The sequence below is a fragment of the Microtus ochrogaster genome, unplaced genomic scaffold (genome assembly GCF_000317375.1).
Source record: "Microtus ochrogaster isolate Prairie Vole_2 unplaced genomic scaffold, MicOch1.0 UNK29, whole genome shotgun sequence".
Taxonomy (NCBI): domain Eukaryota; kingdom Metazoa; phylum Chordata; class Mammalia; order Rodentia; family Cricetidae; genus Microtus; species Microtus ochrogaster.
The window spans coordinates 1,932,213-1,950,202 of NW_004949127.1; the positions used below are offsets into that span (position 1 = coordinate 1,932,213).

General features: G+C 47.5%; 1 protein-coding gene across 1 annotated transcript in view; it reads right to left on the reverse strand.

Moving 5' to 3' along the window:
• Positions 1 to 17,990, reverse strand: part of Spag1 (sperm associated antigen 1) — a 53,655-nt gene that overhangs the window by 12,570 nt on the left and 23,095 nt on the right. Inside the window, exons 11-13 of the mRNA XM_005368124.3 lie at positions 8,931 to 9,215; positions 8,491 to 8,590; positions 3,074 to 3,226 (exon numbers count right to left, since the gene is read on the reverse strand). Coding sequence (XP_005368181.1) covers positions 3,074 to 3,226; positions 8,491 to 8,590; positions 8,931 to 9,215 — 538 coding nt within the window. The remainder of the gene's footprint in view (positions 1 to 3,073; positions 3,227 to 8,490; positions 8,591 to 8,930; positions 9,216 to 17,990) is intronic.

Sequence of the window (17,990 nt, forward strand, 5' to 3'; positions counted from 1 at the left end):
GAGGAGGAGAAGAAGAAGAAGAAGAAGAAGAAGAAGAAGAAGAAGAAGAAGAAGAAGAAGAAAAGAAGAAGAAAAATCACACTGACTGAGTTGTGTCTAAGTGTGCTTCCTTGTAGAAAAACACGCGGTCCCTATAAAGTGCTTCCCAGGGATTTTAAAAGCCTGGCATTGATTAATTAGATCATTTTCTTGTCCTTTTTTTTGTTTTTGTTTTGAGATAGGGCCTTACTGTCCTGCCCAGTGGAGCTCTGAATTTGTGACCCTCCTGCCTGTCTAGCTGAGATTATAGGCACGTGCCTCCAGGCCCAGAGAGACCATTTTCTATTCAAAATAAAATTGTAATTTTTGAAAAAGTGAAACACGCAACTAAAATTCAGAGCTGGGAAGGAAATTCCCCCAGTTACTCTGGACAGCGGCTGGGCATCCTTCAGGGTTTGTTTGTTCAAGCTGCACCCAGTGGTGGCTGAGACAGAGGCACAACCCGTGTTGGCACCGATGAGGCCAGCTTCTCCCTGGACACCCCTGCTTCTTGGGTGCCACGTGCATCAGCACAGTCCCCATGTGTTCTTCCATCCCTAAATGTATCTGTTTATATTCTTCTCATACGAATCAAGGTCCGAAATAGAATTAGCGGAGTATTTCACTAAGGCCTTATCTTAGTGAAAAAAGAAATTCTTTTTTTTTAAATCATGTTGCTGATTTTTTTTTAAAGATTTATTATGTATACAACATTCTGCCTCCATGTATGCCCGCACGCCAGAAGAGGGCGCCAGATCTCATTACAGATGGTTGTGAGCCACCATGTGGTTGCTGGGAATTGAACTCAGGATCTCTGGAAGAGCAGGCAGTGCTCTTAACCTCTGAGCCATCTCTCAACCTTAAAATTCAGATTACTATTCTTGGTTATTGTTTTCCTCTTATTCTAAACATAGAGGCTGGGCGTGGTGGTGCATGCCTTTAATTCCAGCACAAGTTCAAGGCCAGCCAGGACTCTGCAATAAGACCCTATCTCAAAGTTTTGTTTTTTATGTCAAATTTAGATTTAAAGGCAAATTTGGATTATATCTTTGGGACAAATATCTGCTTTTAAGAAAAAAAGGCTGGGAAGGTTGGCTGCTAGTAGGGGAAATGCACTCATGGTAGTTGGATCTGTAATTGCACACACTTTTGTATAAAAAAAGCTTTGTATTTAGAGACAGATAATTATAATACACATGTTTTCCTATACAGGAATTTCCATCATAAACTACAATAACTCCATCTCATTGGCTGGGTGTGAAAAGATAAGTTTGAACATTAATGTATAGCCATCCACAACTGAAGAGGAGAAGAATTTTGAAAAAAGGATTTTTAAGCAAAATGTGTATTACCAGAAGAGAGGAAGGAAGAGGCGGCTGAAAAGAGATGCTGTGTGGCCGGGGCAAGCAATGCAGGGAGTTTAACATACTAAGGCTCCTGGAGAAGAAGAGGGGCAGATGTTAATGGAGACAAAAACAAACGAAGCACAGATGCTTAAATTAAAAAGATAAAAGTTGCGGGTGCCTGATTTTCCACAATGAGTTGTAATAAACGGAAAAGCCAGCATGAATACAGCACCACAGAAATGAAGTGAAATTGTTTTAGTTAAGGACATGGAAGCTGGGTGGTGGTTGTGATGGTGGTGGCAGCACACCTTTAATCCCAGCTCTCAGGAGGTAGAGGCAGGTGGATCTCTGTGAGTTCAAGGCCAGCCTGGTCTGCAGAGTGAGTTCCAGGACAAGCTCCAAAGTTACACAGAGAAATCCTGTCTCCAGAAACCAAATAAACAAAATAAAATAACACAACTTTTAAAGTCCATTATAAAAGTGACAGAGTCTTAAAGTCGACTGCTCTAAAACTGCCTTCGTACGCAAATGTGCAATACCAAGCTCAGAACACTGAACGTGGAATTCCCATTGGGCCAGACATTCCTCGCCTAGGTGTCAACCAAAGGCAGAGAAACAGGCAAGCAAGTAAAAACCTACCTAGGGTTTCCACAAACACAGTATTGGCAATAGCAACATGGTGGAAACCACCAAAGAGACCATCAACTGATAGACCAATTAAAAAAAATAAACATAAAAACCAGAAAGATGTGATCTGTGCATACGCGAAGAAGACATAGGGGCTGCACCGTGGATGAAATGCAGAAACGTTTGCCAACACAACAGCATGTACTCTCTGATTCTATTGCTATGGGATATCCGAATGGATAAATCACAGGAGGCAGGCAGCGCATGCTGGCTGCAGTGGACTGGGAAAAGCTTCCCCCTGACTATATTTTAGCTGTCAGAGAGGCAGAAACCAAGCCACCTCTGCCTTTTGTCTTTCGCAGGGTGTGTGAGGCATGGCACACTAAGACCAGCACGGGGTCCGGGAAAGTCAGAAATGCTCTAAAAGCTGCCACATGGGAAAATGTCATGGGAGGCATAGTTTTCCGTTTTTACCTGATTGCTGACCCAGTCTGTTATTAGGATTTGAACTCGGGGCCCTAAGCTGCACTTCCAGCCCGAGTCTGAAGATCCTTGCCTTCTCATTCTCCCCCATGGCAGAAGATGCCAGAATTCTAACTAGATCCAACTCTTGGCAATCTCTTCACTAATACCGCTCCTTCTTGACAGGTGCCTGCTTATCAGGGCGCACGAGCAGATGAACAAAGCACCCCGCCTGGGCATAAATGACAGGCGGGGTCCCCCGACAGGTGTGGTGCCCATGGGGATGCAGAAACCCCGTGAGAAGGTACAGTCTGAGCGCAGCACCTATGTAGATGCTGCTAGTGTCTGCACTGACTTAGACATCCACGGAAACACCTCTGACATCCAGATTCCAGAAGCACGTGGAAGCTGTGCACGCGGCGTTATCCAAAGGGAGTAACTTCACAGAATTAAGTGTAAGGTGTGAGAGGGGTAAGCCAGGAAACATGAAGGCGTCACTAGAAACCGAGTTGGGAAGAGGGGGGCGCTCTTGTAAAATGGGCGTCCTTAGAGGAGGTCCCCAGAGAACCTGGCCCTTCTCTAAGGGAGGCAGACCCCGGAGCAACCTCCGATTCCGTTACCTGTTAACACTGCTGCTCGCCAGCTGGATTCCACGGTCGATCTGCAGCACTGTCTTGTAATCCACGTAAGCTTTCCCATATTGCTCTAAGGTTTCATACGCAGTTGCTCGCCGAAGAAGAGGCTTCACCGAGAATGGATGGAGTTCCAGGGCCCTAAGAGGACAAAGAGTCACTTGGCATTCACCCTGAGAAGGGCCCTTTGGTTTCTATTAACGATGCACAGGACAGGACTAGGCCCAGGAACATCGCACCTGGTGTTTTGCCCCGTGGTCCCGGCAGCACAGCAATTACAGTGTCGTGGGTTTTTTTGTTTGTTTGGTTGGTTTTTTGTTTTTTTTTTCTATTTTGGTTTTTCAAGACAGAATTTTTCTGTATAACAGCCCTGGCTGTCCTGGAACTCACTTTGTAGATGGACTGGCCTCAAACTCACAGAGATCCGCCTGGCTCTGCCTCCCCAGTGCTGGGATTAAAGGTGTGTGCCACCCCTGCCCGGCAATCACTCTATCTTTGAACCCATGAACAGGAAAGCACTCTTGAGTGCTTTCACACTTCCACAATTAAGTGTGAGTTCCCTGGCACTGCAGCTTTGTAGCCCCCCCCCCCACAGTACCAGGGCAGCCCCAGCCCCAGAGCAAGGCTTCAAGATTCATGTGGACAGCCTTAAAGTCTTACAGCAAAGAGAGGGCTCAGCCAGGAATGTGCTTGCTCTGGAAGCAAGATGACCTGAGCTGAGATTCCCCTCACCTACATAAAACCAGTACGGCAGCATCTGTGCGTTATCAGAGAGGGGAAGACGGGCTGGGGCTCTCCAGCCAGCCGGTCTAGGTGAATCCATGAGCAGTCAGCTCCAGGATTAGTGAGAGACTTTGTCTCAAGAGATAAAACGAAGAGTGATTGAGGAGGACACTGGATGCTGACCTCTGACCTCCACTTACTTACACACACACACACACACACACACACACACACACACACACACACTCTGAAAGGTAATTCTTAATTGTACCCATCCATTTAATAAGGTACCTTACTACTAAACCACAAGAACTTACACGAGTTTTCTGAAACCGGCTTGCTGGCCCTTTCAATAGTTCACAATTTGACGGTAAAACGGTGTCAGTGACAGGGCAGAGGGAGCCCAGGACTAAACCAACCGCACTTTCCGCTTTCTTGTTCGTCAAGGGTTTTTACCTTGCACTGTTTGGTCTGTAAAGTTCCTTCAGTATCACTACAGATAGGGTCGTCTGTGAGTCCAGAGTGCAAAGGTGTCCCTGCCACACCCACCACACCTCCTCCTTTCCCCTGCAGGCGCTCACTGCTCTAGACATGACATAAACAATCAAGCTCGGATCTAAAATCGACAGAATGGGTCACATGATTCTTAGCACTTCCTAACATGGCAAAGGAAAGGGTTCGTGTTTTTATTCTTTAACCACAATCTTGAAGATGAATATGAGTTTATGAGTGGAAAGTCCATTAAAGAGAAGAATCATCCCACTGTAAACACAGACAAGTGTGCACAGCAGAGCTCACCGGGACAAGAGGCTGGATACTCGGGAGTCTCCTGTGGGCGAGGCTGTCAGGAGCAGAGGCAGCTTTAGTCTATCTAAATATTCTAAATACAAAGCTGTCCAGTGATGCGTGTGTGTGTGTGTGTGTACATGCTCAAGTGTGTGTGTGCATACTCCTGTGTGTGTGTGTGCATATTCAAGCATATGTATGTGGATGTGAGTTTCAGACAATGTGAAGAGGCTCTCTGACAAGCAGGAAGTGTGATGTGGCTCTTTTTGGTTGGCAAATGATTATGAAGTAAAAATACTTTTGAGAACACTGAGCCGGGTGGTGGTGGCACACGCCTTTAATCTCAGCACTTGGGAGGCAGAGGCAGGCGGATCTCTGTGAGTTCAAGACCAGCCTGGTCTACAAGAGCTAGTTCCAGGACAGGCTCCAAAACCACAGAGAAACCCTGCCTTGAAAAACAAAAAACAAAAAAACAAACAAAAAAAAGAGAACACTGTTTCTCAAACCTTTGCTTAGGCCTGATAGCCTCTTTTTGTGTCTCACATCCTAGGAGAAGCCACGGCATGAAGTAGGAGTGGGCCCCTTATACACCACCCACATTCCCAAGAGTGACTTTGCCAACAGACTTCGGGAGAATGCTGCTGCTCGGAAGGTGTGCATCCATTGATCTGCAGGCTGGGGAGATGGCTCAGTGGTTAAAATCACTGCTGTTCTTACAGGGAGTCAGAGTTCTTAGTGCTCCCCCAGGCTTCACAACCCCGCAAGCCCAGCTTCAGAGGATCTGATATAGTCCTCTGGCTTCCTCAGGCTCTGCACTCTCATGTACACAGATACACAAGGTTTTTAAATTAAATTCGGGGCTGGAAAATTAAGTACGTATATTGTTCTTCCAGAGGACCTTAGTTTAATTCCCAGCACCCAAATCAGGCAATTCACAACCACCTATAACTCCAGCTCCAGGGGGTGCAGCAGCTCTGGCCTCCTCAGGTACCCACACATGTGGCATGCATACACACACACACACACACACACACACACACACACGATTTAAAATAAATACTTTTAAAAACTAAAACCTAAAAACAGTATCTTCACAGGTTAAAAAATTTCCCTCGTTTAAAATGTCTGGCTTGTTTCTTGAGTCAGGGTTTAATGTAGCCCAGGCTGGCCTCAAACTCTGTGGCTGAGGATGACCTTCAGCTCCGGGTCTGTTAGCCACCAACTCCCAAATGCGGGGTTATAGGTGTGAGCTCCGACTCCTGGCTTCTCTCTCAAGGTTTGACTTATAATACAGCTATCTGGTAATAGGAACTCGTGGAACTCTTCAAAAAAAAAAAAAAAAGCAAATATTAACTGAAAAACTAAAATAAGAAGCTTCCTTAAAAACGTGTGCAGTCTTTGGGGCTATAAGAGATCATCACACTTTCTACTAATAAATTATTCCTCATTCATACAGATTCAAGTGCATCCATATTTGGACATGTTCCTGGAGCACATCATGTCTTCTCTGGCGTTAGAACAAACCTCCTGAGAATACAAACATTCACGGGTATCATCTCCGGTCCTCCTGCTGGTTCTCTCACCTAAGCAGGCCGGCCTGCACAGAGGTCAGCAGTGACTGGCAGAACCACATTCCTCGGCTGAGAACACAGTTCAGGGGTCACCCTCCCTGAGTTACAGCCCACCCCACTTCCCAGCAGGACCAGATCCTCCTCCTATTCTAGCCTCTGTGGATACTGGGGCTGAAGACCCATCTCTGGTTTCCTCCAGAATAAGACTCGAGAGAGGAGCAGTCATGTTGGAAGGGTGCTCGCTGCCAGTCACCACACACCCACTTCATGAGTTCACATGGCCCCCTCCATCACAGGCAAGGGTGAACGTTTACCAGGCTCAGTGGGGAAAGAGCTCGGATTCAGGGTATCTGATTGTGTTTATGGTGTTCGTGATCATACCATGACAGAATTCAAGCTGCCCACCTAATGTCGACTAGCTCATAAAATCCTAAAAACATGGCAGCTAGCTAATGGGAGCCAGCACAACTGTGGATGAAGACAGGCCAAGCCAAAATAGAAACACTATTGCACTAAACTTCAGTTTATAATATTGGCAAAGCAATAGTAACGACGACAACAACCCAAAGAGCCTTAGAGCTGTTTTGACACTGGAGATACAAACAGTCCGAGTTTAATCTACATCATTAAGTCCAACATAAGAAGTGTTTGCGACTCATGAATTTATTGTCCAAACTAGAGCTTCTGTGATGGCAAAGTCCGAGCCTCTCTAAGTACATGAAGCAGCAGGAGGAAACCAGGCCTGTATTAGCCAATCCAGAATGTGGCTGCTCTTCCAGAGGTCCCAAGTTCAATTCCCAGCAACCACACAGTGGCTCACAGCCATCTGTAATGGGATCTGGTGCCCTCTTCTGGCATGTAGGTATACATGCTGACAGAGCACTCACATGTAAAGAATAAATAAAATTTTTAAAAAAGGAAAGCATGATGTTTTATTCATGAGGGTATCTACACGCAGTCTAGGAGGTTCCAGAGCACCATTGGGTCAGGACCAGAGTTGAGCCTACTGCCGACCAGAGGCCTGAGGAACCCCACCAGACAGGCCAGGAGCTGAGCAGGGTAAGCGCGACCATTACCTGGAACAAGGTGACTGAAAGCCTAGAGCATCTGTGGAGAGTGGAAGGAAGTGGTCCAGACGGGGGAGCAAGGTGGTACCAAGGAAGTAGCTCTGAGAACAATACTGAGTCACTCAGTGGCTACTGGAGACAACCTGAGCTAAACTCAGGAGAAGCTACCCTGGTGACAAGTGTTCTGAAACTAGTAATCAGGCATCTCTGGTAATCCAGAGAGAGAGGGGAAACACAAATTCCCATGGGAGCATGGGGGAAAAAAGTTTGTATAATTTTCTGAGGTTTTTTTTCCGTTTTGTTTTGTTTTTATTTTAAGAGACAGGGTTTCTCTGTGTAGCTTTGGAACCAACCTGTCCTGGAACTCCCTCAGTAGACCTGGCTCGCCTAGAACTCACAGAGATCCGCCTCCTTCTGCTTCCCAAGGGCTGGGATTAAGGGTGTGTGCCACCATTGCCTGGCATTTGTATAATTTTCTATAGCTGGCATGTGTGTGTGTGTGCCTGTGTGTGTAGGGGGTGTGTGCGCGCGCGCCTGCGTGTTTATTGTGTATGTGCCTGTGTGTATGTGTGTCTGCATGTGTAGGGTGTGCATGTGCACCTGTGTGTGCAGGGTGTCTGTGTGCCTGTGTGTGTAGTGTGTGTGTGCATGTGTAGGGTGTGTGTGTGTCTGTGTATGTAGGGTGTGCGTGTGTGTGTGCCTGCGTATGTAGGGTGTGTGTGTGTGTGCCTGCGTATGTAGGGTGTGCGTGTGCCTGTGTGTGTGTGTGTGTGCCTGCGTGTGTAGGGGGTGTGTGTGTGTGCCTGCGTGTGTAGGGGGTGTGTGTGTGTGCCTGCGTGTGTAGGGGGTGTGTGTGTGTGCCTGCGTGTGTAGGGTGTGTGTGTATGTGTGTATGTGTGCCTGCGTGTGTAGGGTGTATGTGTGTGTCTGCATGTGTAGGGTGTGTGTGTGTGTGTGTGCCTGTGTGTGTAGGGTGTGTATGTGCCTGCATTGTAGGGTGTATGTGTGTGTCTGCATGTGTAGGGTGTGTGTGTGCGTGCCTGCGTGTGTAGGATGTATGTGTGTGTGTCTGCATGTGTTGGGTGTGTGTGTGTGTATGTGTGCCTGCGTATGTAGGATTGGCTTTTTTTTACATTCCAGTAACATCAGTGAAACCAGCCTTGGAAATCTAGGCTCTTACACAGAAAACTTGGAAGGCTTTTAAACACCACCTCTTCATTCACCCATATCTTGGCAAACCTGGAGTGCGCTTGTTTACCTGTTACAGTCCAGGACGCAGCCGCTGCAGTTCCCTTCTTTGAGGTAGCATGCTGCTCGATTTGAATACAAGATGCTTAGCTCATCCGCACGTTCACTTCCTAAAACCACATTTAATTAAACACAGTTAAAACCGCGAGCAAAACTACAGCTCACCAAAATGACAGGACCGCGGTCTCAGCGGCACTGCAGTCGGTCCTAGGAGCTGTCCCCGCACTGGCTACACGGGGAAGGTAGGGCAGACCCATGCAAACCTGCCTGGCCGGCACAGGCTCCGCATTCCGAGGTATTGCTCACGTAGGTCGAGTGGCGCGGTGCCCTTAGTCACCGGGAAGGAATGCGGAGCCGGTGCCTGTCAATGCGCACAGGAGGCCGGCTTCTGTCCCAAGCCCCGACCGGAGCAGCCCGGGGACCCCGGGTGACCAGGTTCGGCTCCCCTACCTGCGGGTTCCAGCTGTGCTATCGCCGCCGAGTACTGCGAGGCTGCCTCGGCAAATTGCCCGCTGCGGAACAGCTCGTTGCCCCGGCTCTTGAGGTCACTGGGATCCTGGGAAGCTCGGGGCTCCCCGGGGTGCGTGTCGTCGGTGCTACTGGCCGTCTCTGTCTCCCGCGGGCCTCCCGGCTGCTCGGCTCGGGGCTGCGGTGTCCGGCCCCGTCGCGATCGCCTGCCTCCCTCGCTCCTACCCAGTAGCTTCTTCTGGATGTTGCCCATGGCGCTCGCGGCCGCTGTGGGGAGAGCACCAGGGAGGTGAGTGCATCCCCGGACCGCGATCCGGCCTGGCGGGTGCGGGCGGCGCCACCCCGTGCGGGCGGAGTCCCAGCTCCCCGCCGCCCCGAGTGGGCGTCCTGCCCGCCCGCCCGGTCCCAGGATCCCCGAGGACCAGGTCCGAAGCTCTGCTGCACCTAGGCAGCCCGAGATTTTAACTCCTTAGCCGCTGAAGAGCAGACTGAGAGCTGGCCTTTCAAAGCCACCTCCTTCACTAGGACCGCGCCTGTCCAGGTAGTGCTTGCAGTCAGTCGCAATTTAGGAATGAATGAAGTCACTGGAACTTGAGCCACCTCCCCCTCCTCCCAGGACTATGCCTAAGGCCAGGGAACTAGGAGAAAAAACAAAACAAACAACAACAACAACAAACCAACACCCGGTCATTTGAAAGATAAAGCCAAAGTGATTTTCAGTTCATTTCAAAATGAATTCAGCAAAATCATAGACAGTATTAAATAAGCTTAAAGCTTAACGAGGCCCTAAAAATAGAAAACTTTCCATTCATAGCGGGATAATCACAGCCCTTGGAGAATATGACAAAGTCCAGCATGGACTACATAAGGAGACCCTGCCTCAAAAATATAGAAATAAAACAGCGAGTTTTCCATTCAGACGCCTTATTCAAAGTGAAAATCTCTTTTTAAAAATTCAACTGTGAGTTTCAGGCATAAATAACTTGATTCTAGCTTTAAACATGAAGCGACATGATTTCAGTTGTGGGTGTCTTATCAATGTTGAAAACAGAGTGTGCCGAAGCAATGCTTAAAAACAATTTTTAAAAAAAAGCTGGTGAGCTGGGCGGTGGTGGCACACGCCTTTAATCCCAGCACTCGGGAGGCAGAGGCAGGCGGATCTCTGTGAGTTCGAGGCCAGCCTGGTCTACAAGAGCTAGTTCTGGGACAGGCACCAAAGCTGCAGAGAAACTCGCCACCCCCAAAAAATAAAACAAAAAAAAAAACAACCAAAAACCAACAACAACAAAAAGCTGGTGGTGCACACCTTTAATGGAGGCGGAGACAGGCAGACCTCTGGGAGGCAGCTAGGGCTGCCTACTGAGACTAAATACCCGAGTTCCCAAGTCTTCTCTTTTTAACAATATCTAATCCAACTTTTCCTGGCTGTATTCTCCGTCATCTTTATGAAGAAAGACCAAGATCTGAGACAGCAGAGAAAACCATGGTTATCTCATGAAAACCCACGGTGATGGGTTTTCATAGGCAGTGAATCTAAAGACTAGAAAATACCAATAGCTTCCTCTTCCTCCTCCTCCTCCTCTTCTTCCTCTTCCTTTTCTTCCTCCTCCTCCTATTCCTCCTCTTCTTCCTTCTCCTTCTCCTCCTCTTTATCCTTTTTTTTTTTCATGCTATAGCCCAGACTGGCCTTGTACTCATGACAATTCCCCTGCATCAGACTTCTGAGTACTGGAGATTACAGGAGTAAGCCACCATGCTCAAATACAAGTTATAAAAGAAAACCAATTTGAATTACTAACCATAAGAGGCTCAATTTTGTGTAATGGAAATAAACCCCAAGACGGGTACCTACTACTAACGTCCTCCCTGAGGCCGACTGTGTAAGAGTAGACAGAAAGAGAAAGGGAATGTGGGAAAGGAGGAGGCTTGGCACCCCTGCTGGCTGAGAATTAAAAAAAAATCACATGAATATGGCTATGAGCCATGTTTATACTAAAAACATGTCTGAGTCGTGGCCTGTGTATGACGAGGATTTCTTGAACCCTTATGACCCATTTTTATCATCTCAGCCTGTAAAACCGGTTCCATGAATTCATACAGTACCTTATTCTCTCCTGTAGTGAAGACAAGTTCTTAAATCAAAGATATGCTAAAACACTTTCCCTGGGTCCCTAAATCCCTAAACAATGCACCTTCAAGGGCTGCCGAAGCTCTCTGTGGAGCTGTGGTAAGACACTTGCACCCGCCTGTCTTCAGAAGCCAGTGTCACCTTTGGGCTGGACACTATCCTTTTCTCCCCCTCTCCCCCTTTGCCTCCTTAATTCCTTGCTCACATCTATATTAAAATCTTTTCTTCATAAACCCAGCTTCTGCCTCACACTGACAGGTCTAGAAAGTCTTCCCTGCTAAGTGGGGACATCCTGCTGTCCCCAGGGGAAGCGGATCCGAGAGCTGTAGGTGGCACGACGCCACAGTAGCACTGAGACCCTGCAGCCTGTGACTAGCAGAGATAGGGGGAATTTAGCACTATGTCCATCCCTCTGTGTGGCATCCCCTCATGTCTGACCAAAATGACTACCAGATGGCTAACAGGGGCCAAGGCCTTCGCATATATCTTCAGACTCAGCAGCATCAATCCCCACTTTACTCGTGGAGACCAGAGACACAAGGAATCCACTCAGTCACAGAGGGAGAGGCTAGCCTGATGGAGGAAGGTCATTGGTTAATTAAATAAAGAAGCTGCTTGCCCTGATAGGTTAAAACATAAGGTGGGAGGAGTAAATAGAACAGAACGCTGGGAGGAAGAGGAAGTGAGCTCAGAGACTCGACAGCTCTCCTCTCGGGGGCAGAGGCCTCAGAGAGACATGATGCTCCACTCTTGCGGGCAGAGGCGAGAGCTCTGCTCTCTGAGGCACACGCGATGAAGCTCCAACCCAGGATGGACATAGGCTAGAATCTCCCTGGTAAGCCACCTTGTGGGCTACAGCAGATTATTAGAGATGGGCTAGTCCAGGTGCGAGAGTTAGCCTAAAAGAGGCTAGATAGAAATGGGCCAAGCAGTGCTTAAAAGAATACAGTGTCCGTGTAATTATTTAGGGGCATAAGCTAGCCAAGTGGCTGGGGTGCTGGGGATGCAGCCCCGCCGCTCCTATTACTACACTAGCCCAGCTGGCATTTGTTAGAGAGGTGAGCATAGAGGGCCTGTGGGGCCTGCAGGGAACTCAGTTGGTGATGGGACACAGCTGGAGGACTCCCTGTCATAGACAGACAGAAAGGGTCATTAGAGTGTGGGTTTGGGTGCGGTCACCAGACCCTGGGGGTGTCCCTGAGAAACAAAGGATAGGCTGGGAAGCCTCTTGCAGAGATGCCAGAGTGACTAAGGTTGACAGAACAGGGACTGCCTCAGAAACCAGGAGGACTCAGGACAAAAGGAGCCAGCAGTGATCAACAGGAGCAGGAAGGCCCTGGATGTGGCCATGACACAGGAAAATCTTAACAGACAGTCTGGGCGGATGGCACGCTGAAGGGTCACACATCAGGGCTAAGAGTGGTGTATCTAAAGAATGAAGCAGTCAGGGCTGGAGACGCGGCTCAGTGGTTAGGAGCACTATCCGCTCTTGCAGAGGACCCAAGTACAGGTCCCAGCACCCCTATGGTAGCTCACAATCATCCACAGCCCCATTTCCGTGGGGATCTGACACCCTCTGAGAGCACAGGGTGTGCGTGTGGTATGCTTACATACACGCAAATTAAAACTTGTAAACATAAATACATTTTAAAAAGAAGATAACCCATTCCATCTCGGACCAGGCATGGTGGCACACACTGAACATTCCAGCACTCAGAAGGCAGGGGCAGGAGGGCTCAGGTCCCAGGCAGCATGGTCTAGAGTGAGGCCCTGTCTCAGGAGTAAAACAAACAAAAGGCTACATTGCCTGTGTTTGCATTTGTATGAAACAGAATAAGCAAAACCATAAAAGTAAGACTAATGACTGGAGGTGGGGCAGGTGCCGTGAGAGATGGAGTGCTGCTCTCGGGCATGAGGTGGCTTTGGTGGGCGACAAAAATGTCCCCAAATTAGTGGCAATAGTTGTCTAAAACACTGCCAGATTCGAAAGCTATGTTTAAGAGCAGAATGTGACTGTTCCTTCAACTGAAAGCCCTTCTTTCCAAATAAAGATACATAAGCAGAAAAGGAGTGACCTTGTGTGTGTGTGTGTTGTGTGTAGGTGTGTCTATGTGATCGTGATCTGTGTGTGTGTGTGGTGAGTGTCTGTATGTATGCATGTGGAGGGTTGTATGTGTGTCTGTGTCTCTGTGGTGTGTATGTATGTGCTGTATGTGTTTGTGTGTCTGTGTGGTCTGTATCTGTGGTGTATGTGTGTGTTTATGTGCTTGTGTGGTGTGTGTATATATGTGTGAGTGTCAGGTCTGTATGTATGTGGTGTGTGTTTATGTGTCTGTGTAGTCTGTATCTGTGTGGTGTGTGTGTGTTTGTGTCTGTATGTGTGCAGTGTGTGTATGTTGCTATGTCTGAGTGTGTCTGTGTATCTATGTGTGTGTGAGATCTGTATGCGTGTAGCGAATGTATCCTGGGTGTACATGCCTGTGGATGTATCAAAGCCAGGGCCTCATGTGTTCTGGGCAGATGCTCTCCCACTGAGCCTTACATCACTGATTAGAAACCTGAATCCGGATGGCTGTGGTTTATAATTACTAGACAGATCCATAAGATGCTTCTCTCTGCTGGTCCCCATGGGGAGTGCCACAGAAGCTGCCCCTACAACAGACAGACACACCCATTTCTGACCCATCACTCAGTCCCTTCCCATGATAATGTATATATAGATGATATCTAAAATATGTTATATTAAAAAATGTGTAGCAATACTTTTTTTTTTTTTTTGGTTTTTGAGACTGGATTTCTCTGTAGCTTTGGAGCCTGACCTAGAACTAGCTCTATAGACCAGACTGACCTCGAACTCACAGAGAGCCACCTGCCTCTGCCTCCAGAGTACTGGGATTAAAGGCATGCGCCCCCACTGCCTGGCTATGTAACAATATTTTTAAAAAGAGTTTAATTTACAACAAAGGGCACTTTCTTCCTCCGATAGGAACTTGACAGGAAAATTTGATGGGAGAAATACATTTAATTTTCATAGCAATAAATTATCACATTAGTAATTTCCCCAGTGACTAGTCTACTAATATGTGTGTCCATTTTGTAAAGACTCCATGTTTCATAAAAACTGTTCATATCATAAACTCAATGGACTTTTGCCATCCTAGCTTGGAGTTCACAGGGTGCCCAACAGAAATGAGTGGGTTTATGTTAATCAGATTTATCTTTCTCTTTATGGTTTTGTATAGTTTCAACTCTTAGACACCTCTGCCTTCTACCTCCAAATCCTGCCAATTTTAGGGCAAAAGAAACATTCAATGTTACTCTAGTTTGTGGGTGACTTTAACTTCCTTATATTTCACTTTAAGCCAGCAAGGGCACTGTAAGAAGCTGGACGCCCACTTGTCTGTTTGGGTTTTGAGGCTGGGCTCTTCTAGCCCAGGCTGGCCTTGAACTTGCTATGCAGACAAGGGTAACCTGGAACTTCTACTCCTCTTTCCCTACCTTCCAGCTGCTGGGATTATAGACAGAGTCACCATGCCAGGCTTGGGTGCTCACTTTCTCCAAGTATGAAGAGACAAAGTACCAAAGCCTGACAGCCAGTGGTGTTCTAACCACCATTTCTAACAATCTCCCTAGGGAAGGAGAAATACAAACAGACGGGCAGGTTCTGAGAGGAAGCCCAGGACCTCCAACCAACCGGCGGACGTTTTCTTATACAAGATCTACAAAGCAGAGGTAGAAGGGCAGGAGAAGACAGTCTGCTGACTGCCTGAGCTCCTGAGCTCAGCCTCTACCATGGAGCAGGGTTCAGCAATCATCACCTGTGAAATCAATACTGTGGCTTATGCAGTGTCTCACTCTGGATGAACGGAGTGCCCCAAAGGTACCCCAAACAAGGCAGTCAGGCTATTGTCATTGCTCTAGGTTGCCCACCACGACTAGATGGCGAGACCCTGTTGCCAAAGACACCGCACACTTCCGTTGCAGCTCTTGACCAGGAAGCCTCCCCGAAGGCTAGCCTTCATAGTGTTGGAAAGTGCTAGTCAGTCTGCAAGGAGAGAGATCATGATCTCCCCCTGCGCTGGGACCTGCGCACTATCATACCAACCCGCAAGCAGCTGTACATCCTGGAGCCACAATGGCAGGACTAGGGGTCACCAACCATCTCTTGATTGAGTTTGAGGTCTTCACAGCAGGGAATTCATACATGATATTGTAAGAAGGTAAAAATCCATGCCTATGAAGTCATCGGCTCTAGTGGAGAACCTACTGGTATCTTCTTATAGATATTCATGCTGTGAGACTGCTTCCTAAATATCCATGCCTATATTCATATATTTGTGCTGGTCAGAAAAACCCCTTATTGTGGTGGGTGGGGGTTAATTGAGTGATGTCTTACTTTACAAAAGCAGAGCAGAGGTGGCTATGAGTGTACTCAGCCATAGATGGGACATCTGTATCCAATACCGCCCAACACACACACACACACACACTCACAGACAGACAGACATACATGCACACCTAAGGTTCGGGGGCAGAGAGAATAGGAAGTGGACAATTGCCGGGAAATGCTGTTCTCTGGTCAGCACTTGTGAACCCAGAGCAGCTGTGGTTACCTAAGTAAGAGCTGCGTAATAAGATCAAGCCAGCTAGACGGTCAGCATGGATGAGGGAGGTTTCCTCAGTCCAACCCCAGCCAGAGTGCACTTGGCCGTTGATGGCTGCTGGGGAAGGACTTTTACCGCTGATTGGTTCCCCATGGCCAAACATATATGGGCAGCGTCAACTGGACTCAGTGGGTTAAATTAGTAAATAATAAAATATAGAACGGGGGCATGAAGTTGAGAGGGAGACATGATAGAAAGTTCTGGGGGAGAGCTGGCGTGGGGAATGTGTGTGTGTGTGTGCATGTGTGCGTGTGAGTGTGTGTGTGCGTGTGAGTGTGTGTGTGTGCATGTGTGCGTGTATGTGTGTGTGAGTGTGTGTGTGTGCATGTGTGCGTGTATGTGTGTGTATGTGTGTATGTGTGTGTGTATGTGTGTGTATGTGTGTGTGCGTGTGTGTGTGCGTGTATGTGTGTGTGCGTGTATGTGTGTGTGCGTGCGTGTATGTGTGTGTGAGTGTGTGTGTGTGTGTGTGTGATATAATCGAGATACATTATATACCTGTATTAAGTTTTCAAAGAATAAATAAAATAAAGCTAAAGAATTGGGCCTGGCCACTGTAGGTGGACTTTGTAATGGAACCACAGCACCGGCCAAGGTGATAAAACACTTCTTACCAAACTTTTCTCCATGATCCTCAAAGCTCCATGGAACATATACTATAATGACTAAGAGTTCTTTTTTCCCCGTCCTGGGACGGGACATGCAGAGTCTAAGTTGGTCACACCCTGTTAGGCTATAACGTTGTTTTCCTAAAAGCAACCTAGATGCTCTTCTCGTGTCTGGAACTCAGGGACCTCATTCTACATGCTACGCAAGCATGTCATATGGGAGAGGCATGCACTGGCTAGCTCGGTTGTGTTTATTCCTTCTCAGAGTTGAAAGGACTGCATGGAGTCCCCAGCTCCTCATCCGCGTCTCCTTGGCTTTCATGGCGGATAGGAGGAAACTCGCTGCTCCTGATGATTGTTTTTCTGTCAAGACTCTTTCTCTTTTTCCTGAATCTTACTTTTTACATCCACTAATTTACACATAATTCTGGGCAGGGACCAAATGACAGGTTCTCATGGAGCAGAGATCTGTTAAATAATAACCACAGCCATCCTGGTTCAGAATTCGAATCACAGTCGCATAAAGTCAGTGGTACAGCACTTGCCTGGCACATTTGATGTGGGTTTACCCTCTGTATGCTGTGAATACCATTGGTTAATAAAGGAACTGTCTTGGGCCTGTGATAGGGTAGAGTAGAGCTAGGTGGGGGAAAACTAAACTGAATGCTGGGAGGAAGAAGGAGCCCTTCCAGAGACGGACACCCGATGGAAATTTACCCAGTAAGCCACAGCTACATGGTGATACACAGATGAATGGAGATGGGTTAAATTAAGATGTAAGAGTTAGCCAATAAGAAGCTAGAGCTAATGGGCCAAGCAGTGATTTAATTAATACTGTTTCTGTGTGCTTATTTTGGGTCTGAGCTGCCGAGCAACTGGGAACCAATAAGCAGCCTCCTTCAACATACACATACACACACACACACACATACATAACCCATAACACACACCCACACACACACATATGCATACAGATTCACACACATACACATACACACAGAGTAATGGCAAGAGAAGTCCCATTAAAGATTTAAAAAAAAATTACTCCGCTCTGTTTTTCCCACTGGCAAACCTAAGAACTGTTCAACTGTCCAACTGTCTACCTGTCCACCCGTCCACCTTTAACAATTCCTTCAGAAATAAAGTTAAAAAAGAAAAGCTATCATTCGGTACAGAAAAGTCTCAGGCACAGAGCACTTGACCTGTAGTCCCTAAAGTGGGAAGTGGGGACAAGACAATCAGGAATTCAAGGTCATCAATACTGAGAAATGTGAGGGATGACAGAGTAGCTAACGTCTGTAATCCCGGCACTCAGGAGGCTAAAACAGGAGGATCACCGTGAGTGCCAGGCCAGCCTGGGCTATGGAATAATACCATCTCAAAGTAACACCAACAAAAACAAGTAAAAAAGAAAAAGCAGCTGGGGTGGTGGTGATGCACACCTGGAAGGCAGAGAGACAGGAAGGTCTCTGAGTTCCTGGTCTACAGAAAGAGTTCTAGGACAGCCACGGCTCCACAGACAAACCCTGCCTCAAAAACAACCACCAAAAAAAAAAAAAAAAACTTTACCCAAGAACCCGTTGTGCACCCTTCATCTGAACACATCTGACAAAGTAAGTTCCAGAACAGCCAGGGCTACAGA